Source organism: Trachymyrmex septentrionalis, unplaced genomic scaffold (genome assembly GCF_001594115.1).
Source record: "Trachymyrmex septentrionalis isolate Tsep2-gDNA-1 unplaced genomic scaffold, Tsep1.0 scaffold60, whole genome shotgun sequence".
Taxonomy (NCBI): Eukaryota; Metazoa; Arthropoda; class Insecta; order Hymenoptera; family Formicidae; genus Trachymyrmex; species Trachymyrmex septentrionalis.
In genome coordinates, this window is record NW_017305779.1 from 5074458 (window position 1) to 5085847 (window position 11390).

An 11390-nucleotide genomic window follows, 5' to 3' on the forward strand; every position below is an offset into this window, starting at 1 on the left:
TTTCAAGTGAATTGATTAAGAATTGTAAAAGTTATCGTGTACATTGAAAATTTTATTTTGAGAAAAATACGTTTAAAGTTTTTTTAGAACTTTTTGTTTATAAGATTATAAATCGGAATTGTGCCTTAATCTGCAATGCCTGTGCCGTATACTTTACAAGTGGCAACATCTATCTGTCAAAACTTGTTTCTTTGACAGTTTAAGTTTCCTTTATCTGTAAAGAGAGCTCTGCTGCGTGACGTCTGCCGCTTGGAGCAGATTCAATGCCGAGGTGAGGAAACGCAAGATATTAGCTCTAACGGGATTATACAGTTACGAGACCGACTTAAAACTATTGAAATATTCTTAACAATATAAAATATAAATTTAAGCAAAATTTAAGTAAAAAAAAATTTCGATTTTTTTCAAATCTTAAGAATGGTGGTTCCCCCTTAAATATCTGTTAAGTATTTAAATATTTAATATTTATATTTATATTTATATTTTTGCAATTCGTTTACAAAATTCGTTGAACAAAATCCAATTTAAGATCTAAGCTCTTTGAGATCTAAACACAAAACAGTTATAACTCACATTGTTGAACATTTCCTCTGCTATTTCTCCAATTAGACGAGCGTCTTCGGGGTCAGCCCTTGATCCAATCCATGCGTACACGATACCAGTTCCTTCATCAGAATTGTTAAATGGCACATTTAAAAGATAACTGCAAACAAAAAAAGATAAGATATTTTACAAACGGAATGTAATCATGCGTACTTAACGAAATATGTCTCACCAGAAAGCAGGATTTAATAACGTTGAATCCGCCGGTATTTGAATGAGCCGAGTACATAAGGCACTGCCGTTACTTCGCAGATGAAAGAATTCTACTTTGTTACTACCTGCAACTTTCGGCTGTTTACGTTTGCCTTGATGAATGATGAACTTTCGTTTGAAGTAACTCATGAACTTCAGATTTTCTTGCTGTTGATGTGTCCTTACAACTTCCAGATTTTCCCCGAACAATGATTTAAATTTCTTTTGCAGACTGAAATAAAAAAGATATAATTCATCTTATATTGACAATCACAGATTGAATAAATCTGTGGAATATAAATCTGTAGGAATCGCAGATTAGATAAATGTGTAAATCTATGGTCTTTACCTAAACGTAAACGTCAACCATCCCATGTTTCCCGCGTCTCTGCCTTGCCAGAAATACACCGTGCACTGATAATCGTCTTCGTATTGCTCCTCACCATCTTCGTTCTCAGTTATATCCAGTGGCTGTTTTAATCAAAAGCAAAATGGCAATTAACCGTACATTTCATAGCTTTGCATTGATATGATGATATATTTTACGTACCATCCAATATCGGCATAAGAAAACATAACAATCAGCACTGTAAAAATGTCCTAACTCTTCCTCCGGTAGGCGTACGAATTTTTTTCCTTCTAATACTAATGCTTCCATTCCTTCCAAATCATCGTTCCACTCCGCCATGAGTTGATACGCTTCGGCAGCCGACATTAGTGGTTGTCGTGGCATAAATAAAGCGGCCAAATCCGCCTAAAAATTATATTAAAAAATAAATAAACTTAAACAATAAGAATCATATTTTAGACCGTACAGTGTAGTTGTGAGAACACAATACGAACTAGAAATGCCTATACCAGTCGAAGCTAGATCTTTAATGCTTAAATAATTCAATGTGAATTATACACGCACGCACACACACACACGCGCGCGCACACACGCACGCACACACACACACATATATATATGTACACGCATATATATATATATATATATATCATATTTGTAGTCATTTGAACTTAAATAAACTTAAACTAATCTTAAATAAAAATAATATAATAAAACAAAAATGCTGTTATAATATGAAATGTAAATGTACCTTTGTTTCCTGTTGCTTAGCCCATTTAGTGAGATCCGCTCCAGTTTTAGCAACCGATTCAGCCGTTCTAGTGAAGTCCACAGCGATTACTTCATCCCATCCGGTAAATTTAGACTTGAAAATCTATATAATGTATAAAGCAAATATTTTTCAATAAAAAGAGTTTATAAATTGAATTTTTATAAATTAGTTAAAAAAAGCATTTTACCTGTGATTCAGTACCCTCTTGCAATCTTGTTACCATCGCATATTCTGGTCTTTCTATCATATTAAATAATTCTTGAGATAATTTCACAGCAGCGGCGCGTACTAATCTCGTCGATTTTTTACCAAACCTAAAGCGTGCGTATAATCAATTTAGTCAATATAGATTTAAGAGACTTAAGATTTAAAAACACATTCTCTACACTTACCAAACATACACATCTAAGTAGCAATCTAATATATACACATTGCGATTGTTTAGCAAGGTATTCGTTAACTTTGCGTGAGGAACTTCGACCTGTGGAAGTTCCAGATAACCCATTCCAAGTTGAACTTGATATAATCTGGGCACGAGAGGCACAAAATTTGGATCCACATGTTCCTATTATAAAAGTAAATGAAACAATTAGCATAATATACACGAATTGAAGGAATAATTATTAAATACATTAAAAGTAAGATGAATTAAATAAAATTTTAAACTTATATATAGATAGTATAATACATTAAAAGTAAGATGAATTAAATAAAATATTAAGCTTATATATAGATAGTATAATATTTTTATTACTGCTACTACGTATATTGTAGAAAGGAAGCTTACAACAATTTGCAGATTTTGTTGTTCGTACTCTTCCACTCCTAAATGCAGCAGGAACTCTTCGGATTCGACACCCATGACGTCCGTTAGAATCTCGGCTTTATTTTTTCGTTCGTTTTTATTAATTTTCTCTGCCATCAATCGTGCCTTTGATTTTAATGTGCTCTTCGCTTTCTTCCCATACCACATGAATATCTTATTTCCCGTATCAAGAACAAATACATAACCGGGATCCAAAGATTCGATACATACTGGAACTGGTTCTAAATGTATAGAAGCTCCTGCTGCGTGTACTCTATATAAACGAGTAATCGCTGGCTGAAAAAAAATTCAATGTGACTTAAAATTTCTCTTTGAAAATTTATATAATTATGATATAAGAATTAAGCTCACTGTATCTTCCACTGTGTAAAAACCAGACGACGTGCGACCGCCTTCGATATAAGTGATACCCGAATCAAACAGCATCAGAAATTCATCCGATTCATCCCCTTGTTCTTCCCTAATTGTTCGACATTGAGCGCCTAAGTAGTTTCTCAGATTTACGGCGTGAATCGCTGCACACGCTCTTTTATCTAACTATGAGAACAAGTTGTTATTAAATTAATCGTATTCAGTTCATATGTGCAATAATCTACGTTAAATAATTCATTCAGTTTTAATCTTTTTTTCTATTGCCCTGATTCAAAGGTATACGTACTGTGGCTTTTTCTCCGATCCAAAAATAGATTGCCCAGGTTAACGATCCACCTTCGTCTATTCCGGTTTTCAGAATGATGTAACAATCGCCTTCATAAAACTTGCCGTGCGCTACCTCCTCGATCTCATTCGGCAGAAAGTTCTCTATTTCCCAGACCGATAAACCGGGTATTTGACCTGCGTCTTCGTCAAAAAATTCGGAATAATCCAATGGTGGTTTCTCTAAAGCTTCATCCCATCGCTTGGGTCTAAAATATTAATCATTAATTAATAATATGTAAAAAATTAATCATTAATCTATTAAGAAAAATATGAGAAAAATCCACATCGAAAAACAAAAGTGATATATATTAAGAAGTTCATAGTTCTACTCACTTCAGGGATTCTGCTTTCGATTCCTCACATTCCTTATCCTTGTTCTTCTCTTTCGCTATGTCCTTCATACCCTATAAAAGCAATCATAATTGTAAGTTTCTTCGTATATAAACATTGTAATGTAACTAGTAAGATGATGATGTACCTTAAGAATTTTTGCTTGATCTTGATCAGCTTCCTCCTGGTCTCTTCTTCTTCTCAATCTCATTTTACGCGCGATTGGATCTTTACTATCTATAATTCAAATGTGCTTTTATTTAAATACAAAATAATAGATTTTGCCATTTTATTTTTTCTGATGCTTATAATACGTACTAGCAGCTTGAACTGGAGCTGGTACATTAGCACCAGCAAGACGCAACTGATGCTGCAACGAGAAATCAATGTTGTAAAACTCAATGCCCGATCCTCTTTGTACTTCTGTCGGTTTTGGTGGCATCACTAAATTTGGATTGTCTCGCAAATCTAGCTGTTCTAGATCGGTGAGAAGATGAATGGCATCCGGTACAGTAATCAATCGGTTTGACGTTAATATTAATTGCTTTAATGAGCCACATCTAAAAAATATATATATTTTTTTCTTTTTATAATATTATTTAAAAGAAAAAAGATTTTTATTTTTCTTACAGTAAGATAATATAAGAAAAGAATAACAATTCACCTGCATAATCCTTCTGGTATCATCTCTAAATGATTGTTAGCAGCAGAGAAAACCTGCAAAGATGATAATTTTCCTATTCCAGAAGGTATGCCCTCAAAATCTAATTCATTATCATTTAAATACAATCTTCTTAATGTGGAAATCTTGCACAAAGCGGCTGGTATTGCACTTAATTTGTTTCGCGATACGTTCAGAATCTCCAATCTCGTCCACAGTTCTAGAAGATGTCTTCTTATTAGTTCATACAAAACTATATGGCTAGGACAATTATAAAAGTTCAATGTATTCACCGATCGCTGTTGATAATTCTATTATATGATTGCCACTCAAATTTAAACGGCGCAAATTCGACAAGGAATAAAGCGCATCAGGCACTCGGGGTAAATTATTTTGTGACAAATCTAATTCTTGCAAATTAGTTAACGTTTCTAGACTAGAAGGTATATTATTCAATGTTCGTTGTGTGTCCCGCATTTGTAACGTCGTTAAATTCATTAATGATGGCAATTGTCTGAAACAATATAAGAAAAATAGAAATTCTTCTTAGAAAAAAAAATACTTCAAAGATTGATATGAAAATTTTGTCTCCTACCTTAATTGGAAATGACCTAAGGGGTTATGATTCAGATTTAAAGTCTGTAAATTAGCCAAACGTCGAGTCTGTGGTGGCACTGTTTCCAATTTATTGTGACTAAGATCCAAAAACAATAAATCTGTCAAGTGAATGAACAATGTATTTGGTATCGTTTCGATACTGAAAGAATAAAAATAACATTAGAACTTTCCCAATAATTTTTCCATGATCTAGTAACATACAGTTGTTGATACATACTGATTATGGCTTAAATTAAGATTGAGCAAAGAACGTGCTCTTTCTAGGCCTTCAGGTACCTCCTTCAAATTGTTGTGACTTAAATCTAAGGTTGTCAATTCCTCTAAATGAAACAATTCTGCCGGGATACCACTGGATTTGATATTATTATGCCTTATGTTCAAAGTCCTGAGACAGCCCAATTCTGTTAATTCTCCATATAAACGTTCCAATTTGTTTTTGACAAGTGATAGATGTTCCTAATGAATGATTAAATACATTAATATGTGATCTTAGTTACTTAAATAACTCGGCAAATCTTTTTTTTTTTACTAAAGCTCATGCAAACAGCGATAACGATGTAGAAATAGTTTTTATATATAAACAAATATTGTCATACAATATTTTTTTTTAAGGAATGCTTTACCAGTTTCAACAATTTGCCCATCTCTTCTGGGATCTCCGTTAAATTTGTTTTGTCCAATTTCAGCCATTGTATTCCAGTCATAAGACGTACGGATTCAGGAAATTTACCATCCTAGAAGTATCGAAAAACAATCTTTATTACTATTAGCTAATCTTAAATCTTATCTCAAGTTGAGATATTGATGGATCAAAAGTGGCATGTCATTCAGTTTTTAATCATCTTTTTTTATATTAGAGCAGATATAAAAAAATTACGCTTAATAAAAGTTATTACTATTAAGTATTAACAAAGTTACTTCAATATACAAACAAAATAAAATTTAAAAAATCCTAAATCAGAGATATAATTGAAGCGTGTTTCAGAAATTCTTTCGCGTGGTTTTCTGCGAGGTTAACCTCTGTAAAAATCTCTGGCGGTACTCACGCCAAAGTCGTTGCTGCTGAAGTCCACGCCTCGCACGAACGGCAGCACCCCGGTGTTCGCCATCGCGCCTACCGGTCAATTGCTGCACGACGACGACGAGGACTTGTGTCGTCCGGAACACGAGAATCAGAAATGGGTCCCGCTAAGTCATAAGTGTCGGCGCGCCGCGTCCATCCGTCGTTGCCGATCGTCAGGAAGGGCAGTGTCTCCGCTAGTCACCACTGGTCTTCACCGCGCTTTATCGCGCCATGCGTCACCGCGGTCCGCGACCAGGATCGTTCGGGATCCAGGACTCTGCAGGAGTCTCGCTCTGGCGTCTCAACTGTTGCAGTGTCTCGATCGAGCGTGCCCAGATGCCGGCACGACGCGCATCACGACTGGGACCACTGGGACTAATTGGGAATATTGAGACACGGATGACGATGACGACGGTTGGATGTGCCGCGGGGGACGGACTTTAACCGTGTCGCGATCCGGAACAATCCGGAGCGAACGGCGTTTTACTCCGTCGAGGGCACGATCATGCCCGTCGTTTCGCGACGGCCAGTTCGTGACTCGGGATCGTCGGGAACGAGAACGTGAGTCCCGCAGACACGAAACCGGCGTCGTGGGACGATGGAACGTGGGACGTGGGAATGAGGACCGATCCTCCGGCCTCCGGTTTGAGTCCGGCAGTTTCGTTCTACATGAATATGAGAAAAAAGAATGAAGTATTTCCGCAAGGCGCGGCATGTCATCCTAATAATTTAAATGTTAAAATGTATTTAAATAATCGAGAGGGAATTTCCTCGCATTCCTGCGCTCTCATATGAGATGTATATAAATTAATGTAAATGTGACACGTGAAGTGCGCGCGTTTCGAGGACATTCAAGGTGTGTGTTTTTGTCTATTCTGTCCATGTACTCATGCGTCAGCACTGTTGATCATTTGAGAGACTTATAATATTCATATTACGTTATTGCTGTTTTTTTTTAATTATTATTTATTATTATATTGTATATATTACCTGACACATTAATATTTATTAAATATAATAAATTAAATAATTTTAATTCTACTGCAAATATATTATTATTATGTCTATATAATACAATGATAATAATAATAGAATTTAATTGCTATAAACATATTAGCTACGTTTTTAAGTTACTTTTAATTAATCATGCATAAATCGTGTGTTATCGCTAAATTTACTTTTTTTCACAGAAATATCGATTTCTCGATTGGCTCGCGTAAAAATCATATCACGTCTTATCGCGACTGAGTTCATATCACTCTATGAAAGTGTTCTCAATGCGTTCTGGAACTTCAAACAAATTGTACCCAACTGTGTATACATATATATATATATATATATATATAATTACGTGATATTTAGGGTGCGGTTTACTTGACGCTAACAAATGCTTCGAAGCGTTTGACAGACCAATCGGAAGAAAGAATTTCACTAATTAACCAATCAAAAATGCTTCGAAACATTTGTAGCATCAAATGGACCGTAGCCTTAATTTTCTGAAAATTTAGAGAAAAATGAAGGAACGTATGAAAGATTTAAATTAAATTTTATAAACAATTTTTTCTGCATTTAAAAATACTATTAAGTATTATATAAAATATCGACTCCATTATAGCTTTTTCATCAAATGAAAAAATAAATAATACAAAAAGAAGACAACTGAGTCATATTGCGCCGACTCTTTGTTCACATTTCATCGATAAATCATATAATTCGTCAATTTGTTAAAGATATTCTTGACATAAAATTCCAGGTAAAGCATAAATCTTGTAGATTTGAGCATCTCTGTTCGTCGTGCGCGAAGTTACGTAACTCGAGCTTTGATATGCGCGAGCTTCATGCCATTCTTCGCTTCCCCTTCTTCGCGCGCGTAAAAAGTCCAGCGGGCGCGATCATCGAGTCATCGAGCGTCATCGAGATCGTCCTCGTGGGAATGGCGGCGTGGACAGCGGTGCGGGGAATCTCGCCTCGAGTCACAGGTATGTATTACGGAATTAGAAATCCATTCGCGTTCCGTCCCACGCGGTTTCGTTAGTTTCATATCGCGCGCTCGTGTACAAAACGTAACGAAACTTGAGTCGCGTTGTATGTACCGGCGTATTACCGGCCGAGGCTGTGCAACTTTTTTGCTCTCTCTCTCTCTCTCTCTCTCTCTCTCTCTCTCTCTCTGTACTGCTCTTTAGCGTTAGAGAGAGGGAAAGAGGAAGAGAGAACGTGCGAGTGCACCCCGCTGTGCCGTGAAGAACGTGCTGCTCAACGTGAGCAAGAATCTCTCTCGAGTCTCGGCCGCGTTAATTTTAAGACATAACTAGGAAAGGGGCGCATTTACGCTCCTCCTTGTGTATATGGCTTCAGTTGAAGAGCTAGATCATCAGGTCGACAGCGGCATGGGCAGCAGCGACGCGCGCTCTCCTGAGGTGAAGTCGCTTCTCCCTGACGACGAGGATGATGACGAGGAGGTATAGATGAGAATGCTTTTATACACAGGAAAAGAAAGATGATCGCTTGGAGGACAGAATCGTGGCTTGTGCTATGACGTTTGTAAAATCCAGAATATTTTGAAGGATCAGTAAGAATCTTCAGGATCCTCTGTGTGATCTTGCTGATCCTTTGGTACCCTCTGATACCAAAGATCACTGAGAAGTATTATTTAATGATAAAAGAAAAGCCGGCTTTCTGTCCCTTTGTCTGGTACCAATATTTATAACTATATTATCTATGCACATGTACACTTTTTACTTGACTATCTAAGATTTAAAGTTATATGTATGAATGTGATGCTTTTGTCACTTTTCTTATCTAAAATTAAAATTAAAGAAATATTTATAGTATCTTATGAGTATGATATTTTTTTGTCGATTCCTTTTTAATTAATAGTAACAAAGTAGTTGCTATTTTTCCATTATTTGTTTTATTATTTAGGAGTTAATTAATGAAATTATTCCTTTGATTCTTAGGATGAGAGCTTAACGGAGAGATTATTAGGACTTACTGAAATGTTTCCTGAGCCAGTACGTAACTTTGGATACAATGTTGGAACCTGCCTATACACATGTATTAAAGGTAACATTATTTTCTTAAGCCTAATTTTACAATGTGCTTTTTACTTTCTGTTTCTTATCTTCTGCTTTTTATCTCTTTGCTTCTTATTTTTTATTTCTTGTTGCTCGAGATAAAAGTTGATCAATTTCGGAAGAAACAAGAAATGATTGTCAATAAAACGAATATTGAATATAAAACGGTCGCAAAGATGAAAAAAGGCAAGAAGTAAAAAGTAAGAAATAGGAAACAAAATTGTAGATTAGGATTTAAGTTTTAAGATGCAAATGTATTTTTCAAGATACATAATAAAATTAGTAACTGATAAAACAAGGATGATTATATAACTATATCTTTGCAGGTTTATATGCGTATTCGTGTTCAGCCACATGGCTAGTCTTCAGTTCGTCCACAATTCTTTTCGCGCCAATTATCTTCGAGATGGAACGCGCACAGATGGAAGACCTGCAACGTACGCAGCAGAAGCAAGTTCTCTTAGGCCCTAACACAGCTCTGTCCGGTGTTAACACCACGGGTCTTCCAATGGCACCGCCTGTTCAGCGATAGGCCATTATATTACAAATTTACACGTGCACGCATACAAGGACACGTACAGAAATGCCTATCCTACCAAAAAAAACAATAAATCACTCGAGTTTCCCCACTCAATTATTTATTAGCGCAGCTCCATACATCACCGAGACTTTTACGTAAATCGTGAACAAATGATTTGTATTGAATGAGAACTTGCGAGAATCGAGCGCGTGTAATTATCTCTTTGGAGTAACTCTTGCAGAGTTGCGCGAATATGAAAAATTTAGAGTAAATATAAATTTGGTTTGCTCAATCGAAGAACATTGAATTGCAACATTTGTTGGTCTAGTCCATTCTCTACACTTACACACATACTTACACACACGTCGTTGTTCCTTTTAATAATTTTTACTAAAAACCAACATATATTACGATATTGCGTGACATTTTATTATTAAATACGTTGCGGTGACGGCGGTGATAGCGCTTCATTTAACAAAAAGGAAACGACTCCGTTATTCTGTTCGTTTCGTAAATAAATGATTGAGAAAAAAATTGACCATGCAATTATTTGTTAATAGTTACTATATACGTTGCCGAAAACGCGGTAATCGTATCGCAAGTGTTATTATCGTTAATATATCTTGTCTGTTATATTGTAATTTCGAAAGAACAAATAAAAGACATAGTGAAGTAGTGTCTAATCGCATCGTGTCATGTCGATCTTTTGTCGTATAATATTTCTGTAAAGTTAACAAATAAAAGAGCCTTATATACCATCTATTATTCTTTCATAATTGTTTGATTACACAATTTACATTTGGAAAAAAATACGATTTTCAATAAAAATAAATATTAAGATAATATTAAATAATAAATATTGCAATTTTACTGATTGTGTGTGTGTGTGTGCGTGCGTGCGTGCGTGTGTGTGTGTGTGTGTGTACATAAAGAATTTTTAATAAAATTAGATCTGAAAGTGTTATACAGTCAATCTTCGTAAAAGTAATTTGTCGGGACCAATCGACCTCTGTAAAGCTAGTTACACACTTTCCGTAACAGTGTAAGGTTTTCGACGAATCGGATTGCTCGACTGTTATTTTAATTTTCGATTTTTCGGAAATAAATGACTTATATCATCAACTGTGTTAAACATTTATTATATTTACATTTTCGTGCAATCAGATCTTATTGGATAGAATTGATTGCTTTCATATGCCATGCGTATGCGCTAGTATATGTGATAGAAGCCTCGCAGAAGGGAAAATTACTATATGAGAGGTTGAGACACGACTTTTACGGAGATTGACTTTACGAAAGTTCGATGTATTTTAGGATTATATCAATGTTGATCAATTAGTATAATTATATAATCTGAAAATAATAATTTTGAAGATTTTTAATAATTGTTGGAGATTATTATTGTTATTTAGAAGCATTTTGTGATTGATATATGTACAACCGCACATGAGATTGCGATTGAAATGAAACGTGCGCATTATCTTGTTCGTAAGCGGATCTTTGGGCGTATTCAGCGTACTGAATAGTTAAATGAACACTCGATGCTATTGATGTATTCTTCTAGATCTAAAACATCTGACTGAATAATCTAGAAGAATACACCAATAACAGCAAACACTGGCACAGCTGTTGTACTGAGTGTACTGAACCTTTCTTTAATTCAGAGCCATGATTGGTTCTAAA

The 11390-nt window shown here is 35.4% G+C and overlaps 2 protein-coding genes across 2 annotated transcripts in view; one reads left to right on the forward strand and one right to left on the reverse strand.

Annotated features, from left to right (window-relative positions):
* LOC108752545 (protein flightless-1) overlaps nucleotides 1-6159 on the reverse strand; it is a 9027-nt gene extending 2868 nt beyond the window's left edge. Inside the window, exons 1-19 of the mRNA XM_018493396.1 lie at nucleotides 6097-6159; nucleotides 5674-5784; nucleotides 5268-5506; nucleotides 5028-5189; nucleotides 4726-4946; nucleotides 4436-4652; nucleotides 4090-4331; nucleotides 3920-4008; nucleotides 3775-3845; nucleotides 3401-3647; nucleotides 3094-3279; nucleotides 2704-3018; nucleotides 2309-2481; nucleotides 2104-2230; nucleotides 1896-2018; nucleotides 1346-1549; nucleotides 1145-1266; nucleotides 776-1027; nucleotides 574-703 (exon numbers count right to left, since the gene is read on the reverse strand). Of these exons, the coding sequence (XP_018348898.1) occupies nucleotides 574-703; nucleotides 776-1027; nucleotides 1145-1266; nucleotides 1346-1549; nucleotides 1896-2018; nucleotides 2104-2230; nucleotides 2309-2481; nucleotides 2704-3018; nucleotides 3094-3279; nucleotides 3401-3647; nucleotides 3775-3845; nucleotides 3920-4008; nucleotides 4090-4331; nucleotides 4436-4652; nucleotides 4726-4946; nucleotides 5028-5189; nucleotides 5268-5506; nucleotides 5674-5784; nucleotides 6097-6159 (3294 nt within the window). The remainder of the gene's footprint in view (nucleotides 1-573; nucleotides 704-775; nucleotides 1028-1144; nucleotides 1267-1345; nucleotides 1550-1895; nucleotides 2019-2103; nucleotides 2231-2308; nucleotides 2482-2703; nucleotides 3019-3093; nucleotides 3280-3400; nucleotides 3648-3774; nucleotides 3846-3919; nucleotides 4009-4089; nucleotides 4332-4435; nucleotides 4653-4725; nucleotides 4947-5027; nucleotides 5190-5267; nucleotides 5507-5673; nucleotides 5785-6096) is intronic.
* Nucleotides 6160-7904: 1745 nt separating this feature from the next.
* On the forward strand, nucleotides 7905-9814 carry LOC108752546 (mitochondrial import receptor subunit TOM22 homolog). Its single transcript, XM_018493397.1, has 4 exons — nucleotides 7905-8092; nucleotides 8469-8572; nucleotides 9071-9176; nucleotides 9514-9814. The coding sequence occupies exons 1-4, from the start codon at nucleotides 7939-7941 to the stop codon at nucleotides 9717-9719; spliced, it is 570 nt and encodes a 189-aa protein (XP_018348899.1). The 5' UTR covers nucleotides 7905-7938; the 3' UTR covers nucleotides 9720-9814.
* The last annotated feature ends 1576 nt before the right edge of the window (nucleotides 9815-11390 follow it).

What these genes read in the sequence shown, in the direction of transcription:
- LOC108752546 (XM_018493397.1), top strand. Translation starts at nt 7,939, where the DNA reads ATGCGCGAGCTTCATGCCATTCTTCGCTTCCCCTTCTTCGCGCGCGTA. An exon ending in AATCTCGCCTCGAGTCACAG is followed by an intron (nt 8,093 to 8,468) that starts GTATGTATTACG and finishes ATATGGCTTCAG; the next exon opens with TTGAAGAGCTAGATCATCAG. An exon ending in ACGAGGATGATGACGAGGAG is followed by an intron (nt 8,573 to 9,070) that starts GTATAGATGAGA and finishes TTTGATTCTTAG; the next exon opens with GATGAGAGCTTAACGGAGAG.